The sequence below is a fragment of the Eubalaena glacialis genome, chromosome 10 (assembly GCF_028564815.1).
Source record: "Eubalaena glacialis isolate mEubGla1 chromosome 10, mEubGla1.1.hap2.+ XY, whole genome shotgun sequence".
In the NCBI taxonomy this organism is placed as follows: Eukaryota; Metazoa; Chordata; class Mammalia; order Artiodactyla; family Balaenidae; genus Eubalaena; species Eubalaena glacialis.
This window is the reverse complement of record NC_083725.1, coordinates 23029140-23051366: the sequence shown is the minus strand read 5'-3', so window position 1 is coordinate 23051366 and position 22227 is coordinate 23029140. Positions and strand designations below refer to the sequence as shown.

The window sequence follows — 22227 nt, the reverse complement described above, 5'->3', positions numbered from 1 at the left end:
GATGAGTTGTGAAAGTTTGAAAAAGCTGCTATGAGAATGGGAGAGGAAATTGATTAGAACACATAGAAAACTTCCTGAGCAATAAGAATCTCCATCTGAAGCGAGAAAAACATGAATTGGTAGAAATACCAATCCACATGGTCATGGGACTTTTTGTAACCACGTTTGGTCGCCTGGGTGTCAGATTGATACAGGGCTTAAGCTTGCTGAGTGCATCCTACAGGATGTCAAGGGAGTTGAGGATTTGGCAAGAAAAAACACTGAAAACAAGTATCATGTAGTCTGGATAGAGAAAAAAGTGAAGATAAGAAAAGGCAGGGAGACTGAAGGGCAAATGGAGGGCTCAAGAGTCTAGAGTATAAATGAGATGAGAGTAAGGACATGAAATTTCTTGGGAAGGAGTTATGTCTATGCTAGTATATTTGGATGAGATATTATTTTAGGCGATCCTAATATCCAGGGGATATCCTCAAGAATGGATGATTAAAGTGAAGAGGAATGGTCTACCTCTTACCCCACTGTATTCCCAGTTACTTAACACAATGCCTGGAACACAGTAAGTTTTCAGTATATATGTGTTCAAAAAAATGAATAAAAATTCTTTATTTTCTACTTCGCAGTATATTATACCAATTCTCTTCTTCACATATTTCATTAGTTAACTATAATTATGATAAATTCTCTAAAAGAAAACTACTGCTTGCTATGAGTTTGTGTAAGATGGGGTCCTGATTCAGTCTGGGGGGTTGGGGTCAAGAAGTTTTCCTAAGGAAGTGACATTTAAGGTGAGAGCTGAAGAATCAGTAGGAGTAAGCCAGGGGATGACAGGTGGGGAGAGACTTACCAGTGTAAGTAAAAGATTTCTGAATATCTTGAGGTGGGAAGAAGCTGAAAACATTCCAACTGAATAGAAGAATAGAGACAGAGGCATGGGGCTGAAAGGGTAGGTTAGGACCATATTACATAAGGTCCTATAAATCATGAAGTACATTTTGATCCATTAGACTTAAAATGGGAAAAGTTGACATGCTATTGTTGTTGTTAGCTTATAAGCATTAATAAGAATTATAATGTTATATGGATGTGTGATTATACGCAGTGAAATTTGAAAGCTGAAAGATTATATTTGTCTAAAAAGTCTCCTCCAGCAGCCTACTCCTTCCTTCTACACAACCTTATTCCTTTGGATTAAACAAAGTAAATGAATAGCCTTCCAAAAACCACTATCGAAATGTACTTTGGTTACCTGGAGAGAAAGTCTCTAGGCCTCCTTCTACTCTGCTATTCTCATTTTTTTCCATTAGATTCATGATTGGGTTAATTCGGTATTTGCATAGGGAAAAGATAAGCATCATTAATGGAATACGAAGACCATTAGGAATAGCAGAGACCTTTGGCTGATGATGCTAAAGGGAGGCTCAGGTAGGCAAGCATTGTAATGGAGATTTTGAATGTTGGGCTGTCCTGTTGCACCTAAAGTTCCAGGGTATACTTGTTTCACAATTTTGTCTAATATAAACCTATGTAAAACCTCCAATTTTGCCAAGATAGAGAATTACCACAGGCTGGCTGCTGACCCCAAGATCCATCTCAGAGGAACTGTAGGAAATAATAGGGAAAAACTCCAGAGAAATCCCCAGGGACAAGGAAGCCTGTTTTGAACTGGTGTGTGTGTGTGTGTGTGTGTGTGTGTGTGTGTGTGTACATCTGAAGCCTAGGGCAGGAGAGTTGTGTGGAAATTAGCAATAGAGGCTCAGACTGCTGGTGTAAGTGTCCTCAAGAATAACAATCAGGGCAGAACAGAAGCCAGAGTGTGGAAAACTGGTGGGGATTGATGGACCTTGAACGTTTACTCACACCTCCCTCTACCCCCAACTCCCTCTAGCACCTAGGAGTACTTCCTTTTAAGGCTGCTTCTCCTTGAGGGGTGGAGGGTGGGATGGGTTCTAAAAGTAGGGCCTTGATCTTAAGAGTTATTTGGTGGTATAATACACAGCCCGAGCAATTAATTATGTAGTCTGGTGCTTGGAGTTCTCCACCTTAATGTTATCCCTTCCCCTCTCCTTGATCTCACTGGATGTTGACACAGACTGGGATCTGCCCTTTGGTCTTTTCCCGTACCAAATGCTAAAACAGAACAGCTGATAGCATCAGAGAAATATATGCTCAAAGGCCAAAGTAATGAGATATCTCAGGAGAAAAACTACTTGAAAAGAAAGCAACAGCCTGGATTACAGATGCCACCAGAAGCAAATATGTTAAATCCAATGGTTAACAAACATAAAATAAGCATAGTAAATAACTGATAAGGAAATCATAAAAGTCAAGAGGAAATGCTAGGCATGAAAAATACGTTCGTAATAGTAGAAAGAACAGAGATGGACGCTAGAATAGACGTAGCTGAAAAACAAATTAGTGAGCTGGAAGATCAGATTAGGGAGCTCTTTTGGAAGAAGAAAGGAAGAATAAAGAAAAAGAATATGTGAAATAAAAGCTAAGAGATAAAGAAGACTGAATTGGAATGTGAACGTCAGCTCACAGAAAATAGGAGTGTCAGGAGAAGAGGAAAATAAAAAGGGAGAAGAGGAAATACTTGAAGAAATGGAAATAAATTTCCTAGAATTAAAGAAAGAGAAATGATGATGTATTTATGCAGTTCCAAACAAGAGCAATAAGAAGAAACTAACCATGGTAATTTTATAATGAAATGGAAGTTTTACAAGCAAAAATAAAATTCTAAAATTTTCTAGAGAGATAGAGCAGATCAATCACCAAGGAATAAGAATCACCAGGATCTCAGACTTTTCATGAGCAAAAAGAAGATAATGGTAATATTTTTAAAATATTGAAAAGACAAAAGAACATTGAGCCTAAATTTATATCCAGCCAAATCGTCATTTAAATGTGAGGGTATAATAAAAATATTTTCAGGCACATAAGGCCTCAAAATATTTGTCACACAAAGACCCATATTGAAAAGAGTATTGGAAAAGGTCCTCAAATAAGAAAAGAAGCAAATCCAGATGCTGCTAGAGGTGTATGACATAAAGATAATTAAATACTTGGATAAAGTTTGGTGTTGTCTTTCAAAAACTACCAAAGACCAAAGAAAAGAAAATGAGAAATTATGTCTACCATAACCTAGACTTAAGTTCTACACAATATCAAAAGGTGGTGTCTTTAAGTTAGACATTTTTTTAAGATAGAAAAAAAAACCCCAATAAATTTAAAGAAAGTAGAAGGAAGGAGATGAGAAAAATAATAGCAAAATTAATGAAATGGAAACAAAAATAACAATACAGAAGATCAACAGAACCAAAAGTTGATTCTTTGAAAAAACTAATAGGCAAGCCTGTGGCAAGCCTGTGGCAAGAGTGATCAAGGGAAAAAAAGAAAAGTAATTTAAAAACTAGTATTTTCTTATCATCTTTTCATCTCAACTTTAAAACCTCAGGAGTCTGGAGCATGAATGAGATGAGAGCAAAATATGTCAATGTTATTGTTTGTAATATCATCTCCACACTATAGAAACGCATTTGAAGAAAATGAAATGGACAACTTCCTAGAAGAATATAATCTACCAAATGAATTAAGAAGAAATAGAAGGCCTTAATAGTACCATAACTTTAAGAAATTAAAGCAATTAAAAAAATCATCTCACAAATAAAACTTTAGGCCAAGTGGTTTCACAGGCAATTCTACTAAACTTTCAAGAAACATATCATATTAAACTTAGTACAAACTGTAATAAAGACTAGAAAAGGAGGGAATACTCCCAACTCATTTATGAGGCCATATAATCTTTTTTTTTTAACCAACTAAAAAATAAAATCCCTTTTTAAATTAAAGAATCCTAATGACTTTGAGGTAGATGAAGCTGTTATCAGATAATGAAGTAATTAGGTGTAAGATATAAAAATAACAAAACTGAGCAAAAGAAAGCACTGATTTGAAATTATCTTCCTTTAAGTTTGGATGAAAAATTAAGAGCACGTGCAATTCAAAGTTCTAGGCACAAAATCCAGGTATGTCATGTGGTGGACTTGCTTCTTCAACTTGGCAGCCAATGGAAAGGATCCACACTCTATGGACCAGCAAACTAAAAAATGACTGTCCCCATGAAGAAGCCAGTGACTTTGCATTTGAGTTTTCCAGCTTGGCTCATTCCCAAAAGTTCAGGCTTTGGAGTCCTAAAGTCTTCTTCAACATTTAACTAGTTCTTCATTGGTGGAAGGGGCTGGGACTGTCTCTCCACATGTAAACTGATTTTTGTCATAAATCACTTTTATAATGAGAGAGCAGCTAGGGCACGTTGCCACGTCTTCCCCATTCTCCAAATCTTCCTTGGTGATGCAGAAGTTATCCCCACATGGGCAGGGGTAGAAGTACTTCTCTGAGTCCTCGTCATGTTGGAAGTCCTCAATCTCCACCTCATCGTGAAACACCGCCATCATTACTGGGACCAGCAGAGGTCTGTCACCTCCGCTGTCTGACCCAGGCCAGGGCAGGTCCAACTTGGTCATATAATCTTGATCTTCAAACAAGACAAGGATAATATGAGAAAAGAAAATTACAGATAATTTCCTGAGGGTTTTAAGTGTAGAAATCCTAAATAAAATATTTGCAAACTAAGTCCAACAGAGTATAAAAGTAAAATATACCGTGTAGGGTTTTCCCAAGAATGCAAATAGATTTATAGAAAATCTATAAATGTAGTTCACAACATGAACAGCTTCAAGGACAAAAATAACATGATTATCTTAAAAGGTTTTGAGAAATATTTCATAGAAATCAAGCATAAATTCATGATAAAAATTCTTAGCAAATCAAGAATTTGCTTAACCTAATGAAGGACAATTATGTTATGGCAAACATTATACTTAATGGGGAAACAATAGTAGCATTCCATTTAACATTGGGAATGATTAAGGGCGCCCAGTGTCATCATTTCTATTCAACCTTGTATTGACAGTTTTAGCTAGTGCAATAAGGCAAGAAAAAGAAAGTAGAGGCATAAGGATTGGAAAAGAAGAAATAGAATTGCCAATTATTTGCTGATGACATGATAGCCTCATAGAAAATCAAAGACACTTGGGGCAAAGTATTATATTATTAGAAATAATAGGAGAATTTAGCAAAGTCAGTTCATTTCTGTACACCAGTAACAAATAACCATAAAATGTAATTTAAAAGAAGATATCACTTATGATATATTAAAAAAATCAGATATATAGGAATAAAAATTTTTAAAAAGATGTGCAGGACCTCCTTGGAGAAAATTTAAAACTATTGAGATTCATTAAAGAAGTCCTAAATAAATAAAGAGAAATACTATGATACATATTTCTTATTTCTTAAATGGAAAAAAACTTTAATATTATAAATATTTCAATTCTCCTCATATTGGCTCAGAGACTTAATGCAATTCCAACAAAAATTTCAGCAGGATTTTAATGGAATGTGATAGTTTATTCTAAAATTTATGTGAGGACTTCCCTGGTGGCGCAGAGGTTAAGAATCCGCCTGCCATTACAGGGGACACGGGTTCAAGCCCTGGTCTGGGAAGATCCCACATGCCACGGAGCAACTAGACCTCTGTGCCACAACTACTGAGCCCACGTGCCACAACTACTGAAGCCTGAGTGCCTAGAGCCTGTGCTCGGCAACAAGAGAAGCCAGCACAATGAAAAGCCCGTGCAGCACAACGAAGAGTAGCCCCCACTGGCCACAACTAGAGAATGCCCACGCACAGCAACGATGACCCAAATGCAGCCAAAAATAAATAAATAAATAAATAATTAAAAAAAAAAAAACTATGTGAAAGAATAAAGGACCAAGAAGTCAAACATTTCTATAGAGGAGTAGGGAGGGGAGATTTGCTTTATTAGCCAACAGGGTTTATTTTGAAGCTGTAGTATATACAGTATGATATTTTTTCAGAAATAGAAAAATAAACTTTTGGGCAGGTAGAAAACTCAGAAGCAGACCTATATTCCATGTATATATGTAATTTTGTTACATGACAGATGTGACCTGGCAGATCAATGGAGAATGGGGGGACTATTCAATAAATGAATTTGTAAAAACTGGTGATCTATAATGGAAAAAATGATATTGATTCCTTCCTTAAGTCATTTGTAAAAATGAACTCCAGATAAATTAAGGACTTAAATGTTAAAAGTAAAATTCTGTAAATTTTATTAGAAAATATAGGTAAATACATTTCTGACTTTGAGGTAGGGAAGAATTTATTAAAGACACATAAAAAAACCTCTAACCATAAAAGAGAAATCTGATGACATTAAAATTAAGATCTGAACACCAAAAGATATCTCATGAAAAGAAAAGAGAGAAGGTACCAACTGGAAGAGGATATTTGCAACCCAACTAACCAACAAAGGATTAATAGTAAGAATATATAGAGGTTTCCTCAAATTAATAAGGAAATAGCAAACAATCCAATAGACAATGGGCAAGAAATACAACAGGAATTTCACAGAAGAAAACACAGATGATCAATAAAATCATTATGAGAAGGTCAACTTCATTATTTATTGGGGGAAGGCATATTAAAACCACAACGAGATACCAACTTATACCCATTCAATGGGCAAAAATTAAGAAGTGGACAATGCCACATATTGGAGAGAATGTGAATTAACAGAGTGTTTTATACAAACTTTTGGGAGTGTAAATGGGTACGACCACTTTGCAAAGTTTGTTGTTATCTGATGTTGAACATTTCCATATTAACTCAGCAAATCTACTTTTAGGTATATACCCAAGAAAAACTCTATGTACAATAGGAGACATAAACAAGAATGTTCCCAGCAGCACTTATTGCACTCTTAGCAAGATAAATACCTGAAATGACCCAAATATTTATCAATAGAAAACAGATAAATAAATTGTGGTAATTTCACACATGGCATATTATATAGCAAAATAAATAGCTAGAAGCAAAAATATGAATAACCTGAGCAATAAAATTTTTTTAAAAAGGAAATTCCCTCAGATTTTATAGAGCCTGAAGCTCTTTTATAATGTTGAAAACAAAGAAAATTGAACAATAGAATTATTAGGAATACAAATATGTGATAAAGCTATAATTTCAAAAACAAGTTATAATAATAACTGCAAGATTCAAGGAAGGGGAAGTAGAGGAATAGACTGGGGAGAAGCCCATAGGTGGGTGCAAATGATTGTTAATGTTCTAATTCTTGTATTGGGTGGTTGGTTCACATGTATTTAAATTATTAATAATAATAAGCAAATTCATATATAAGTACATAATTTAGATAAATAAAAACAAAAGAGGACCATGCTTAGACCAGTGATGAGGGTGTGTTACAAATCAAAGATAATCCAATTCTGTGCACTTGAGTGGAAAACCAAGAACAATATCAACTCCCTCACATGTTTTGCTTTTATTATTAGTTATCATTAATCCACCCAACAATCCTATTTTTGGTTACTACTATGATTTTTTTTTTTTGAGGCTAAACCACAGAAAGAATTTATTTAAGTGGCCTGAGAGGACAGGAAGGTGGGAGCTGGGAGAGCTGAGACCAGGATGTCTGATACTTGCTTCCCATATCCTGTAGAAAAAGTTTTCTATTCCAAGACCTAGTCCTTCACATTTTTTTGTTTTCCATTAGTGTTCTGTTTGCTCATCTGTATGTATAGCATTTCAATGTACATTTACATACAACTTAATGTAAAAATGCCTTTTACTACAATAACCATTGTGCCAAACCACAAACTAAGAAGTTAATGTGCTGGAATATTAGCGTGGCAGTGCCTACTCCACCTTTAACTGCCGGCTCAATCAGTAAATATTGGATGGCCATTTCTTTAATCATCTGAATTTTCCTAAAATACATATTCAGTTATTCTTCCCCTCCTTCACCTGACTCACTGTTAAACTGCCTTTCTTCCTTTTACTCCATCTCATATTCTGCAGTCAAGACTTTTCAGTACCTACTCTTCCGAGAGATTGGCTCAAAGAGACACAGATGTAGAGAACAAACGTATGGACACCAAGGGGGGCAAAGGGGGTGGTGGGATGAATTGGGAGATTGGGACTAACATATATACACTAACATGTATAAAATAGATAAATAATGAGAACATGCTGTGTAATGCACAGGGAACTCTTTAACTTAGCTGTACAGTAGAAACTAACACAACATTGTACAACAACTATACCCCAATTAAAAAAAAAAAGAAAATTTTATGTATTATGATTTCCTTTTTACAGATGAATCAAATCTTAGTGAGTTAACATAACTTGCTTGAGTCCACAAAGCTGGCATGTGGTAGATTCCAGAATTTGAAGTTTCACCTGTTTGACTCTAGGGCCTAGCCCTTACAACTGGGTTAGGCTCCTGGTCATTAAGATTGTTTTAATCACTAGTATGCCAACCTAGAGTAATTGTTCTGCTGACGATAACAATCTCTAGATACGTGAAGGTAAGAGTTCACCAAAGAGTTCATGTAAGCGTTTTGCCAAAGTCTGCCATGGCAAGTTGAGGAATTTGCACATGTGTGTCATAATGGAAAAACTGTGTAAAAATGAAGAATCATTGAGTAATAAGAATTTGAATGCAAGAGAGCTCAAGTAAGAAATGTCATGCACTGTTGGATCAGGAGTGATTCATTCCTCTAGTCTGCATAATGTTCCTTTTCCATATGCCCACGCAGGAATGTATAGATATAGAGAGAATGTTCACAAAACCTTTTGAGTGGTTGTAAACGTGCTCTACACCTGATTTATTCTGCTTTGTGACCTCACCCAGACACCCTTCTTTCTGGTTTCTTGTGTCTTTAAAGCACACCAAATGTGAAGCCCAGGCCCCCTCTACTGGTTAGCCACATTTTGTCATAAGTGTCTTCCTAAATAGGCATCCATCCATCCCTGTGAGTAAAGATAAGTTGATGCTTATTTCTAGTGCCCTGATTTTTTTTGGAATGCAGAAATGACAGTGAGAAAGAGAGGGGAGTATGTATTTTTTGTGAAGAAGACAGAATGTCACCAAGAACCTGGTTCGTGGGCAGATGCCGTACAATGACTTGTATGGAAACTTTGCGGGAAGAAGATTGGAGGTGTGGAGATCAGCTTTAGAGGCAGCATTTGTAGCCTTTGGTTTATAGCTTAAAAGTCTATTAACTTTCTTTGACTCATCATCCAAGTTAAATTTATTAGGTAATCCCACAGACAGATGTCTTTTTGGGTGTATCTCTACCCCATTTCCCTTGAAGTTGGGATTCTCTTCTCCTTCCCGTGTTTACATGCCAAATCTATTCATCAGAGTAAAATGAGGACCTCTGAGGCAGAAATCACGTTTAATTTTCTGTCAGGTTCAGCCCCCAACTCCCAAATAGTGCATACCACATGGTAAATAACAACGATGCTACTTAGCTACCCTTCTCAAATTGCCACGTAAGGACGGAAAACATCCCTATACAGTAGCCCAAGGAAATTCAAATCAAAAGGATGAAAGAAGATGCTGACCACTCCCCAGAAGACTAAATACAGTAATTTTATTGTTGTGCACATAATCACTATTTGACGGGAAACATTTCAGTTTATGTTAGTTCCAAGATGTTGAAGTTCAATAAGTTCAGAAAACATCTATTAAAATGACTTCCCTTTTCCTCCACCCCTGAACCTCCAAATCCTTAAACACTAAAGAGGGCAAAACAACATGTTTCTTTTATTCTTTTCAACTATCAAAACCCTGACAGAAATATAGAAGCAACTCTGAGCATCAAGAAGCAGACAGGAAAAGCAGGTTCAGTGGGCAGGGAGCCAAGAGCCCTGGGTTCTGGTCTCAGCTCCACCAAGTGGTGGCTAGGTTACCATTGGAGAATCACATCAATTTAGTTTGTGCCTCAGTTTCCTTATTTGTAAGTAGTAATAATCATATCTGCTCTATATACTAACCTCCCTGGGTAGGTAGATAATGCATGAGAAAGTGTAACAGGGACGAGCCAAATCTGACTACATGTTGGATCTGTTTCTTTTACTTTAACCTTTGCTTCCTGTTGCTTTTGTTCACTAAAAGGATACTGTCTATACATACTGGCCTGCCTCAGGGAACCCTGCCCCTCTGCCTGAATGTCAAACCAAAGTGCCTTTGTTCAGGGAAACATCCAGACCCTGTCCACCTGTGGATGGCTGCAAGACAGCGGAAATTAACACATCCCCTCCCTGAAGCTGGCCAGGGGATATTTGTAAAACTTATGGCCTTTTTACTTTACTTCCCCACCTCCTCCCCCTCTCTGTGCTATAAAAGAAACTGGCATCCAAACCCCTATAAAGTGGTTAATTTGAGATATCTGTCTGCCATCTTCTCCGTCTGCCGTAATAAAGTCGTATTCCCTGCCTCAGCACCTCGTCTCTGCTTTATTGGCCTGTTGTGCAGCGAGCAGAGAGAGCTTGGCCTGAGTAACAAAAGTGCTTTGTAAACTCTTTGTTTCTAGGTCCTCTTCTCACTCTGTATTCTCTCTGGAGCAGAGTAGAGGGCGTTCACGTCACACCTACTCTTTCTACTCCATTATGTTTATGTACTGGAGGCTTCTGACGGCTCTCAGACTGGGGCGAGCGAGGCCTGCCCTGGCTTTAGAGGGCCTTGCATGTCAGAACTCCCCCGCCCCACCACAGAGTATTAAACAGCACCCGGGCCCCCCCTCACTTGGGCATTCAGCATTTACATAGCACGGCCATAAGCCTAAATATCCACTTTTATAACCAACACTGTTTAACCCCCAGGAAAACGTTTCGCACATCTCTTGCTGGCTGCCTCGGAATGTTGGGAAGGTTTGTGGGTCGTGCTGTTTGCAAAGACAGGGTCCCACAGTGCTGGGAAGTCTCGGGAGCATTGGGTGATGGAGGTGTTTGGATAAGAGGAAAGACAAATTAATCAATTCTTCAAACTTCTCTTTCAATAAGAATGACTACATTTTCCCATATCCCAATTATTGGTCTCCAATACGGCTGAGTGTACACTTGTCTTACTTCTTTTGTGTTCACAAATTTAGGGTGATTTCACAACTATCGCACATGGTGGCTGAAGAATATTTTGCAACATTAAGTAATTCATATCCCTCTTAAATTGTATACATGAAGTTCTAATTAAAATGTTTATGAAGCATGATACCAATTCTTTGCATTGGCAACTAGAAGGACAGTAAATTCTGAAAGAAGAATCATTTTATTTTTATAAACCTTTTAGTAACATTTAATTAAATTTTCAAAAATTAAATTTAAAATATTTAATTTAAAATGTTGACATTTGTTCATTTTAATTTATGCTTTCCCTTTTAATTTTAATAGATGCTTTTGAATATTTTAGAAGAGACATAACTTGGACATTATATGAAAAATAATTTTACACTTTTTTTACATTTAGTTTACCCTTATGATGAAAATATAGTAACATTTTGTACAGTTTGAGTACACTTATATTTTACTTTTATATCATTACTGTCAGGAAAGCACAAATCATGTGAGTGTCTTCATTATAACACCTTAATTAGTGATTTTACTAAAATAAGAGCAAGAAAAATAGTAGATACGCTATAAATATTGGTTGAGTGAGCAGAAAAATGCAAATTAAAAAAATATTAAATTACCTTTAAGAGTATGAATTCTACCTCAGAGCAATAAAAATTTATTATATAATTTTCTCAAGTAGGGGTTTTTCAAATGGGGATGTAAGAGACGTGCCATGATTGAGGAGGGGGAGAGATTTCTTAAAGTCTTTCTTAAATATACTGCATCTTCTGGAATATAAATTTTCCCTTTTAAGTTTTTATTTATTTTTTAAAGTTTTAATTTATATATGAAAAACAGAGTAGGTGTGAGATTTAAACAAATAAGATAGACATAGTACTTTGGAGAATGTTTATTTCCCAAAGATTGTGTTGGGCCACTTTCCCCGGGCTGTGCATTTACACATACGAGTGCCCCTGTGTGCGTGCGTGCGTGTGTGTGTGTGTGTGTGTGTTGTGCTGTGTGCAGCTGGCACTCTTCTCTCTCAGTTCTTCAGTGGAAAGGTTTAAGAAGCACTGAAAGAGATAACAAGCAGTTGACAGTTGGACAAGATTAGTATGCCTGGGGAGGAACTGACAAAATCCTTTTCTTTTTTTTTCTTTTTCTTTTTTTGTTTTTGTTATTTTATTTTATTTTATTTATTTTTATTTAAGAATACAGCAGGTTCTTATTAGTTCTCCATTTTATACATATTAGTGTATACATGTCAATCCCAATCTCCCAGTTCATCCCACCACCACCCCCACCACTTTCCCCCCTTGGTGTCCATACGTTTGTTTGTTCTCTACATCTGTGTCTCTATTTCTGCCTTGCAAACCGGTAAATCCTTTTAAAATCCTTCATTTGAAGAGGAGTGAGGCATTACACCAAGTCGCCAGCTTGATGGATTCTTTTTTTGTGTGGCACTAATGAGACCATGTCATTAATTCTGTTCCTGAGTGGGCTGGCTAAAGCTCTTCTACTCTGCTGAGATGGCCCTACCTTGGCCAACCTAGTATGAGGCTGCTTGGCTATTGGCAAAAGGAAAGGAGAGAGGACACAGTGCAACCTAATAGTGCTTTGGAAGAACAACCAAACGAACATTTTCTACCGAAGGTGGGTAAGTATTGCTTCCTTCGTGCAGGTCTGTGCTCTGAGTTCTCGGTTCCTCCAAGGCACTATGAAATCATAATTGAGCTCCATATTCCTTTCTGTTCCTCTCTGCTCTATTTTTCAGTTCTGCAACATGAGAGTGGTAACCCTAGGGATAAGAGTCAGAAAAAAAGGAACAATAATATTAGGAGTTAGGTGGCCTGGTCCTAGTTCTGCCCTGGGCACTAAGTAGCTCTGAAACTTGGCGCAAGTTCATTGAACTTTGCTAGGCCCCCATTTCCTCATTTATAAATGAGAATTTTTTGGTCGCTAGATGATCCCTAAGTTTCCTTCTCATTCGAATGTCTTGGATATTTTTGAACACTTTCCTGAAAAGTTTTCCCTTTATTTTTTGTAACCCCCCACAAAGTGTAAACTTAATGAAATTTTAAAAAGTCTTAATCAGATAGCTTTCAGGAACTCTGATAGGGTCCATGAGTTTCCAAACTTCTACAAAAATAGAAGGATTATATGTGTAGTTCTAATTTTGAATTGGAAGTATCAGTATGAATGAATAATATGTATGAAAAAATTTTTCCTAGCTCTGTCCACTGAAAAGGCCTAGAAACAGGCCCAGTGCTCAGAGCAATGAGCACTCCTAGCACCCAGACTGGTTAAAGATGGTCAGATTATGAGTATCAATAATGATAATCACTCAATGAATTGATGCTTACATTCATGACATAAAGACATGAAAAACCCAAGTCATTGACACTTTGGATGGAAGATGCAAGGAACTACCTCATTGATTTGAAAACTGATGAAGAAAATAATTGAGTATTTTTCCTGTTATTCCTATATAATATATATCAGATATCTATATAGATATCTATAGGTAGCTATAGATATCTATATCTATCTTTATATGATTTAGATATATGATGAGGGGAAAACGAATACAGAGATGATAGAAATAAAACATCACCATTTGGCAGTCCCTGAAGATTTAATGGCATTAAGCCATGGTCATCAATGGCTGACCACTCTGTAGTGGTCTTGTGGGAAGTTTAGGGGGCAGTCCTTAAGACAGTTCACACCTCTAACATCAATTGCAAGTTGGGAATTTCCAAAAGCACCCTTAGTTTTGATAATTCTCTACAAGGACTCACAGAACTCACTGAAAGCTGTTGTACTAACCATTATGGTTTATTATACCAAAAGGATACAGATTAAAAGTAATCAAGGAAAAAAGTGCATAGGACAGAGGCCAGGAAAGTTCCAAATATGAATGTTTCAGTTGTCTTCTCCTCATAGAGCTGTGGACACTGTAACTTTCCCAGAATCGATGTGTGACAATATGTCCAGATTATTGCTAATCAGGGAAGCTCACCTGAACCTTCCTCTGCAGAGTTTTGACTGGCCATGTGACTTCTCAGTCTCCAGGCCCTCCAAAGTTGAGCCAATTATGTGTGACCCAAGGCCCCCAGGCAAACAAAAACATTTTTTTATCAGGGATGATATTGCAAGAGCTTAGAGATTACCTTTCAGGAACCAAAAGCTGGATTCCTTTGGGACAAGATTAAGTTCTTTACTACACATCTTGTAAAACCAAAACCCAAAATCACCTACATTGAACTGGAATCTGATTAAACCTTTAGATGCAACTAACAATTTACAGAAAACATAAAGGATAGAGAACAAGTTAAATGACACCATAGGGATGCAGTCAGCAAACTCAGTTTATGGGAAATTCTACAGACAATCAACCTGCTATCTTTAACAAAATATTGCAAGGGAAAAAAAAGCATGGCAGAGAAACCTATAGATTAAAGTTGATTTAAAAGACATATTGCTCAGTTGCAATGTGTCTTATTTGGATCCCAAGTCAAATAAAGAAGCTGAAAATATTTACAAGATAATTGGGGAAATGTGGATGCTGATTGGATATTTGATGGATATTTGGATGTTGGATATTTGATGATATTAAGGAATTATTGGTAATTTTTGCATTTTATAATTGTGTTATGGTCATGTTTACAGCCTAAAAAGAGCCTTTATTTTTAAAAGATCCACACTGAAATATTTACAGGTGAATGATATGCCTGGGATTTGCTTCAGGATAACCTGGTGTGAAGTGGAAGTGGGTAGAGTTTTGGATGGAACAAGACTGACTAAGAAAGCAAAAATCTGGGCTGTGATAGTTCATGTATTCATTTTTGCCACTTTAAAAAATGCAAAATGGATATGTAAGACGGCTTGTGGGGCACAAGTCACCTTCCCTGGGCCTTGCTTTTCTGCTAAGGTGCTTGTGTATAATAGATCCTTCTTAGTTACCCATTACCTAGTTTCCTCTGGGCCTTTGAGAGAGCAGAAGTTGGTAACTTTGGTTGAAGTTGGAGCTAATATGCATAGCAGTTGTGGCTGTACAGTCATTGAAAGAGATATAGATGTGGGTACAAGATAATGGATATATTTCATCTATTCTTCAAGGAGAATGTTAGTTTTATTAAGACAATAAATTTAATGTGGATAAACATTGTCATATTATTCCGTTAAGATCAATAGGTTTTAAAGTTAAAATTAAAAGCTTCGTATTTGCCATTTAACTGTATATTTATTTATTTATTTTTTAAAGATTTTTTAAAAATTTATTTTTGGCTGCGTTGGGTCTTCGTTGCTGCACGTGGGCTTTCTTTAGTTGCTGTGAGGGGGCTACTCTTCGTTGCGGTGTGCGGGCTTCTCATTGCGGTGGCTTCTCTTGTTGCGGAGCTGGGGCTCTAGGTGTGCAGGCTTCAGGAGTTGTGGCGCATGGGCTCAGTAGTTGTGGTGCACGGGCTTAGTTGCTCTGCGGCATGTGGGATCTTCCCAGACCAGGGATTGAACCCATGTCCCCTGCATTGGCAGGCGGATTCTTAACCACTGAGCCACCAGGGAAGTCCCTGTATATTTATTTTTATATGTCTAAATGTATGCCCATGATGGAATATTAAAATTATTAAGTGAAGGGAGTTTACAGATGATGAAGAGAAAGTTAGGTATTTCACAAAAACATTGAGCTTCTTGTATTCAGTCTGCTTTGAACAAGAAACAGCAAAAAGTTATTCTATGCCCAGTTAGCAGAGATTCCAGGGGTCACTAAAATATACTTACAGGAGAGCCTGTTAACATTTTGTGAATTTTTTTGGTCATGCAACTTAATAACTTTTTAACAAAAATCTACTTCTGAAAAGGCTACAGCTCCTAATACTTATTGTTATTTGCTGGTGTGTATTTTCACTATAACCAGGACTATAACAGCTTCTTCGTTAGGCACATGTGATTTATGCGCCCATCTTGTCTATTCGACAACTTTTTATACTGACTTCTACAAATTCAGGCCCCAAATTTCAAAAAAGAAAACTGCTCAGACATCTTTGAGAATCAAACTATCTTTGAGGTTTCTCAGAGAGCTGCTGGACGGCACCAAAGATTTACTTTCTCATTTTGTAAAAGGAAGGGTGCTAGAAATCATCAGGAGCCCTTGGTATTCTCTGTATTGTTATCACCGACCAGGGTTCCTGGCCTTCCCCAATCAATAGAAATTGATCAGATGCCTGACAAGAAATTCAGGCAAGGCTTTACTGCGGCCCCTGCTGCAGCAGCGGGAAGAGAGAAGAAACAACAGTTCTTTTGTTTGCTCGCTCCCCAAGGTGGGGCAAGCTTGTTCCTGATATGGGGTGAGGGTAGGGGTGTGTCCAGGGGTCGGGCCAGAGGGTGGCTTAGGTGGCCTGCCCGCCCCTCTGGTGGTGTTGTGTGCAGGGGGCCGCTCAGTACCGTGCTTTTGTTCCCAACACCCTGTTTTGGCTCCAGGCTCTTCAAAAGTGGCAGATGGGCTTTTTGGTCTCTTTGTATCTTTTGGGTCCAGAATTTGCCCCAAACGCACGCAGTTATTTTTAGTCAGTTTCTTTGTATTTTGTTGCTTGAGGAGAGGTGTGTCCAGGTGCAAGCATTGCAGCACTGCAGCAAAGGGTCCCAGGTCCCAGCCAAGGGTTCCAGGTCCCAGCCTGTCTCATTGTGAGAGCTGTTTGTCAAGTCCATAGTGTGGGAAGAGCTGGCAAATCAACCTCCATAGGTCAATTGTATACAAAGCATACAAGTAAGATGTTATTAAATTTGTTATGTTATATTAAATATGTTATATGTTATACTACATGTTATATGTTATATTACATATGTTATAATGTTATGTTATATTAAAATGAACATGTTTCAGCAATTGTGTGTCTTCAGGATGAATAGATCATACTCATGCTCATGTGCAAAGACCAACATGATAACTGTCAACAAAATTTATTCACAGCTTTGTATTTTAAAATTCCTGTGTCTCATGCACACCAATGGTCATTGCAGCACTATTTACGATAGCCAGGACATGGAAGCAACCTAAATTGTCCATCAACAGAAGAATGGATAAAGATGTGGTACATGTATACAATGGAATATTACTCAGCCATAAAAAGGAAAGAGGGCTTCCCTGGTGGCGCAGTGGTTGAGAATCTGCCTGCCAATGCAGGGGACACGGGTTCGAGCCCTGGTCTGGGAAGATCCCACATGCCGCGGAGCAGCTGGGCCCGTGAGCCACAATTACTGAGCCTGCGCGTCTGGAGCCTGTGCTCCGCAACAAGAGAGGCCGCGATAGTGAGAGGCCCGCGCACCGCGATGAAGAGTGGCCCCCGCTTGCCACAATTGGAGGAAGCCCTCGCACAGAAACGAAGACCCAACACAGCCATAAATAAATAAATAAATAAATAAATAAAAATTTAAAAAAAAAAAGGAAAGAAATTAGGTCCTTTGTAGAGAGGTGGATGGACCTAGAGAGTGTCATACAGAGTGAAGTAAGCCAGAAAGAGAAAAACAAATATAGTATATTAACACATATATGTGGAATCTAGAAAAATGGTATAGATGATCTTATTTGCAAAGCAGAAATAGAGACACAGATGTAGAGAACAAATGTATGGATCCCAAGGGGGAAGGAGGGGTGGGAGGAATTGGGAGATTGGGATTGACACATATACACTATTGATACTATGTATAAAATAGATAACTAATGAGAACATACTGTATAGCAGGGGTCCCCAAACCCCAGTCCGCGGACCAGCAATAGTCCACGGCCTGGGAGGAACCGGGCTGCACAGCAGGAGGTGAGCAGTGGGCGAGCGAGTTAAGCTTCATCTGCCGCTCCCCACCATCGCTCCCCATCGCTCGCATTACCGCCTGAACAAACCCGACCCCACCCCGCGACCAGGTCCGTGGAAAAATTGTCTTCCACGAAACCGGTACCTGGTGCCAAAAAGGTTGGGGACTGCTGGTGTATAGCACAGGGAACTCTGTTTAACGCACTGTGGTGACTTAATGGGAAGGAAATCTGAAAAAGAGGGGATATATGTATATGTATAGCTGATTCATTTTGCTGTATAGTAGAAACGAACACAACATTGTAAAGCAACTATACTCCAATAAAAATTCATTAAAAAACAATACCTGTGTCAATTAGTTACAATAAAATATACACTTAATGGAATAAACTAAAAGACCCTGGAGATCTGTCAATGCCCTAATTGTCCATATTATTACTACTCTCAGGGTAATTATTGATTAAACCCTTACAAAGTATTCATGCATTATGTCTCACTTGTCTTCTTGTAGATACTGTTAGTTATTACAGTACATTAACCCAAGCCATTCAGTCCTGTCATCAAGAGGTGGTTTCTTCATTCCTTAACACTTGCCTAAACACACCTGTTATTACACTATAGACCAGTAATGGAGTCTTCTGAAAGAAACATTAAAAGAATCATAACCTCAGGAAAGGCCTGAAGCCTGTACTCTTTACTATTGATACCAAGTGGAATAGATTCACAGGTACAGGCTTTCCACTCTTAGTTGATGTCACCAAGTGCATGGTTGAATGATGACTGAGGATTTCCAGGACCTTTTTTTTTTTTTTTTAGTTCAAAAGCAGATGATTTTGTGATAGTAGATGGCCAATTATATACCAAGATTATAAGATAAGAAATTAATTATCTAGGATGGAAGGAAATTAAGATGAAATATTTGCTTGTGACTAATATTCTATTGATATATTCTATTAGGCAAATAAGAACACCCCTTTCTTCCTGATTTAGCACTAATTTTTGATTTAACAAGCTAACTATGTACAAAGTGGAACAAAACACTTTTAAATGGTGTCTTATTACAACTGGTCTCCCAGAGTTCAGGAAAAAAAATCTATAAAATATCTTAGAAAATGATTATAAGGTAATAAATCAAGAGGAAAACCTAAGAAAAGTGATTTTTTTAAACTTACAACATTTTATTTAAAAAATTGAAATATAATTGACATATAACATTATGTTAGTTTCGGATGTACAACAATGATTTCATACTTGTATAAATTGCAAGATGATCACTAAGAAAAATGATTCTGAGGAAAATAGTAACACATACTGATTGGCTTTGTCTGTAAAACTACACAGAACAATTATGGTTACACAAAGTGCCATTTATTGCTTCCCTTTACTTTTTCATGACCATGTCATTATTTACATAGGTTCAGAACAAATCTGTCTTTTTTCTATTGGGATTGGATAAAAATTTGTAACAGAAATGGCACATTCAAAAACAAATCTCATTTAATTAGGTGTGATAAACTCACTATTAAGAAACAAGGACTGCAGTTGAATATTTGGAAATGATGCCTACAAAATCCTTCCAGAAAACATACCTGTACGTGTTCTATGGCTAGTGGAATCTTGGCCTTACAGTTAATAAAGAATGCTACTTCCTGACAGACAAGGAACATTGGCTGACTTGGGGATCTCAGAGAAGGAACAGCACCCCAGTTATACAGTTACTGCAGGTAAAGCTTGGTAGAGGCAAACTGGATGCCTTTTGTTCCCGGACATAGAAAGGACAAGTGGATAACATCGATTCAAACACAGTACTTCTGTAATGCTGATGGGATCAAAGTATGACTAGGGGCTTTATGAAGCCTCTAGACAGATGTTAACTCATCACAAGACTTTAGTTCTTTTAAACCATACAATAAGGAAATCTTTGCATATGAATCAATACCTCTTGTGACTCCTATGTGAATTAAACTAGCCAAATAGGAAAAACCCACCAAGTTAATGACATGAATCAGAAAATTGCTGAACAAACCTATATGTCTACGCTTCAGGGACAGAAACTCACCAAGCAAGCAGGAGCGATACTTGTTCTGCTGCCGTTTTGACTTAGCTCATCATGTACCACAGTCAAAACCCACCCCCTGCAACAAACAAACAAAGAAAGAAACTTCGAACACTTGGCATTTTTAAAAAAACTAAAAAAAGGCAGAAACATCCTAACACTAGCCTCTGAATGAAGACCTGAACCCTTCTTGTAAGCTGCTAACAACCTCATACAAACAACTTTATTCCTGATTTTTGCAATATTGATATCTGACTGTAATCCTGGCAACTTCTCATTTTTTCTCTACATACCTGCTATGTTCTTTGTTTGGAGAACACAGTTGTTCTGAAGTATCGTCTCCCTTGCAAAATAGTGAAAGTAAAAAGTCTTTTCTTAATGGTTCTGTGTCTTGAGTTCTCCTTTCACAATTGGTAATTGTTGAAGCTGGGTGAACAGCTTCTCTCTAATTTTGTATATGCTCTTAAATTTCCATAATAAAAAATTAAAATAATATAGAAGGACTACACACAGTATTAAAGAGATATTGTTACTGCTTTCATGCAGAGACACAGGGCTTAGTCTAATTTTAGCTAGTTTCCAAACCTGAAGGCTACTTGGAAGCTGTGTACAATTTTACAGCACATGCTGCTGGTAGAAATGACAAATCATCACGATGATGGTACTGGGGTTGGCAGCCTGGACCCAAGGAAAGTTATCTTTGTAGTTGTGAAGCTGGTGTTTTCTGGCCTCACTAGTGAGGTTGGGGTCCTTAATGTCAAACAAAGATGAAAGGGGCCAGAGTTTCCATATCATTTGCTGTGTTCAGCGTGCATGTCAAAAACATATCCCAAAGCTATGGCAACTGAAAAATATTTGTTTTAATCAGTGTTTGGGAAACAAATGCTGGTATTTGGCTTTAGGGAAGTCTTCTTCAGCATTGGTATTGGCACATTCAATTCACAATAAAGTCCAACAGCACTTGTGTTGTTTTTTAAAATCCCATATGGACTTACTCTGTAAAACCTCTTGGCACACTTGCACATTTTTGTTTCCTGGAGGTTCCTTTGGATTTGTTTGGCTCTGGTATCATGATTATTTATTATATTTTCCCTTGAAATATAGAAAGAAAGAACTCGCTTGTTACATTCTGTCCTTTGTATATTTAACAAGTATTTATTGATCTCCTACTGTGTATGAAGCTTTATTCTTGGCACTCTGGAAAGATATAAAAATCAATCCGATAAATGTTTTGATCTCAAGGTACTTTCAGCCCAATCAGGAAGACAAGTTATGGGCCACGCATTGAACTAGATGCTGGGGATGCAGAGGTGAACATGCCAAATTCCTGACTCTGTGCTGCTCCATTAAGACAGATAAGTACAGAAATCAGAGAAGGTCTTATGGAAAAAAATAAGCTTGAAGATGGAGTCATAAAGGACAAATTAGAGTTAGCTAGACAAAACAGAGTGGGATGGAAGGTGTCTTTTTCAGTTGTCTCAAGATGTCTTTTCTGGTTGGTTGGTTCATTTCAGCAACCAAACAAAGTCCCCACATCCATAATTCCTTTTAGTTAAAATTTCAATCCAACCCATTACCTCGTAGGTAATGTTTCCTATGTTCTCTTTATCGTACACACAAAAGAGACAACTCCAAATTCCCCTAACTACTGACAGCCCTCCAGCCCACCCAGTGGGCCCAAGTCCCTTCTTTGAGCCTGAGGAAGGCATGATTTGGGGTGAGTTATCTGCCAAGTATGGCAACTTGCAGTGCTGCTTATTCCAGATCAATTTATTCAAGACTCTTATATTCATTGTCCGTGGGGTAGGGCTCAGGGTGAAATGTTGAGGACACGTGCGGCATAGGATTGGGAGTGGGGCTTAGGGGCAGAGTTCCTCAGCCTTAATACTACCTAACTGATCTCAGTCTTTAATAAAATTGGCTGTTAGAGATTCTAGATCTTGGTAGAGGAAAAAAAAAACTACCACCAAGCTTCTTTGCCCCCTTTCCTTTCCCAGCTTTTCTAGGGTCAAAGGAAAATGACTGAAATTCATGCCCTGAGATAAAGAGTGATGCTACAGTTATTAAATTCAACTCTCCAACCAGCAGGAGGCCGCCTCTGGTAAGAAGAACTAACACTTTTATAGGGTGTGGCTGGGAGGCTCAAAACCACAGGGCTCCAAATCCTACCCCTCTCGGAGAGTCATGTGGCCTCTGTGTGAGCTTCCTCAGAGAATGAAGACCTTATAATTCTCATTGTTAGCAGGTGTCCTCCTGTGTTTCACTGAAATCTCCCTCCCTGTGTTGGGAGTTTTGCTCTCTCTTGCTCCATAGAATGTCATGATTTGGGTGTGTGTGTGTGTGTGAGATATAAATCCATGACAGCT

At 37.8% G+C, this 22227-nt stretch overlaps 1 protein-coding gene across 2 annotated transcripts; it reads right to left on the bottom strand.

The window, feature by feature from the left end:
- Positions 1-4202: 4202 nt before the first annotated feature.
- LOC133099183 (diphthamide biosynthesis protein 3-like) lies at positions 4203-19897 on the bottom strand. 2 transcript variants are annotated; one of them, XM_061202685.1, is made up of 2 exons: positions 19865-19897; positions 4203-4534 (listed from the first exon to the last, which is right to left on the bottom strand). In XM_061202685.1, the coding sequence occupies exon 2, from the start codon at positions 4521-4523 to the stop codon at positions 4203-4205; it is 321 nt and encodes a 106-aa protein (XP_061058668.1). In that variant the 5' UTR covers positions 4524-4534; positions 19865-19897. The 2 variants fall into 2 exon arrangements, with proteins under 2 accessions (XP_061058668.1, XP_061058669.1); XM_061202686.1 differs by lacking the exon at positions 19865-19897 and having other exon boundaries at positions 4203-4267; positions 4343-4451.
- Between the last annotated feature and the right edge of the window lie 2330 nt (positions 19898-22227).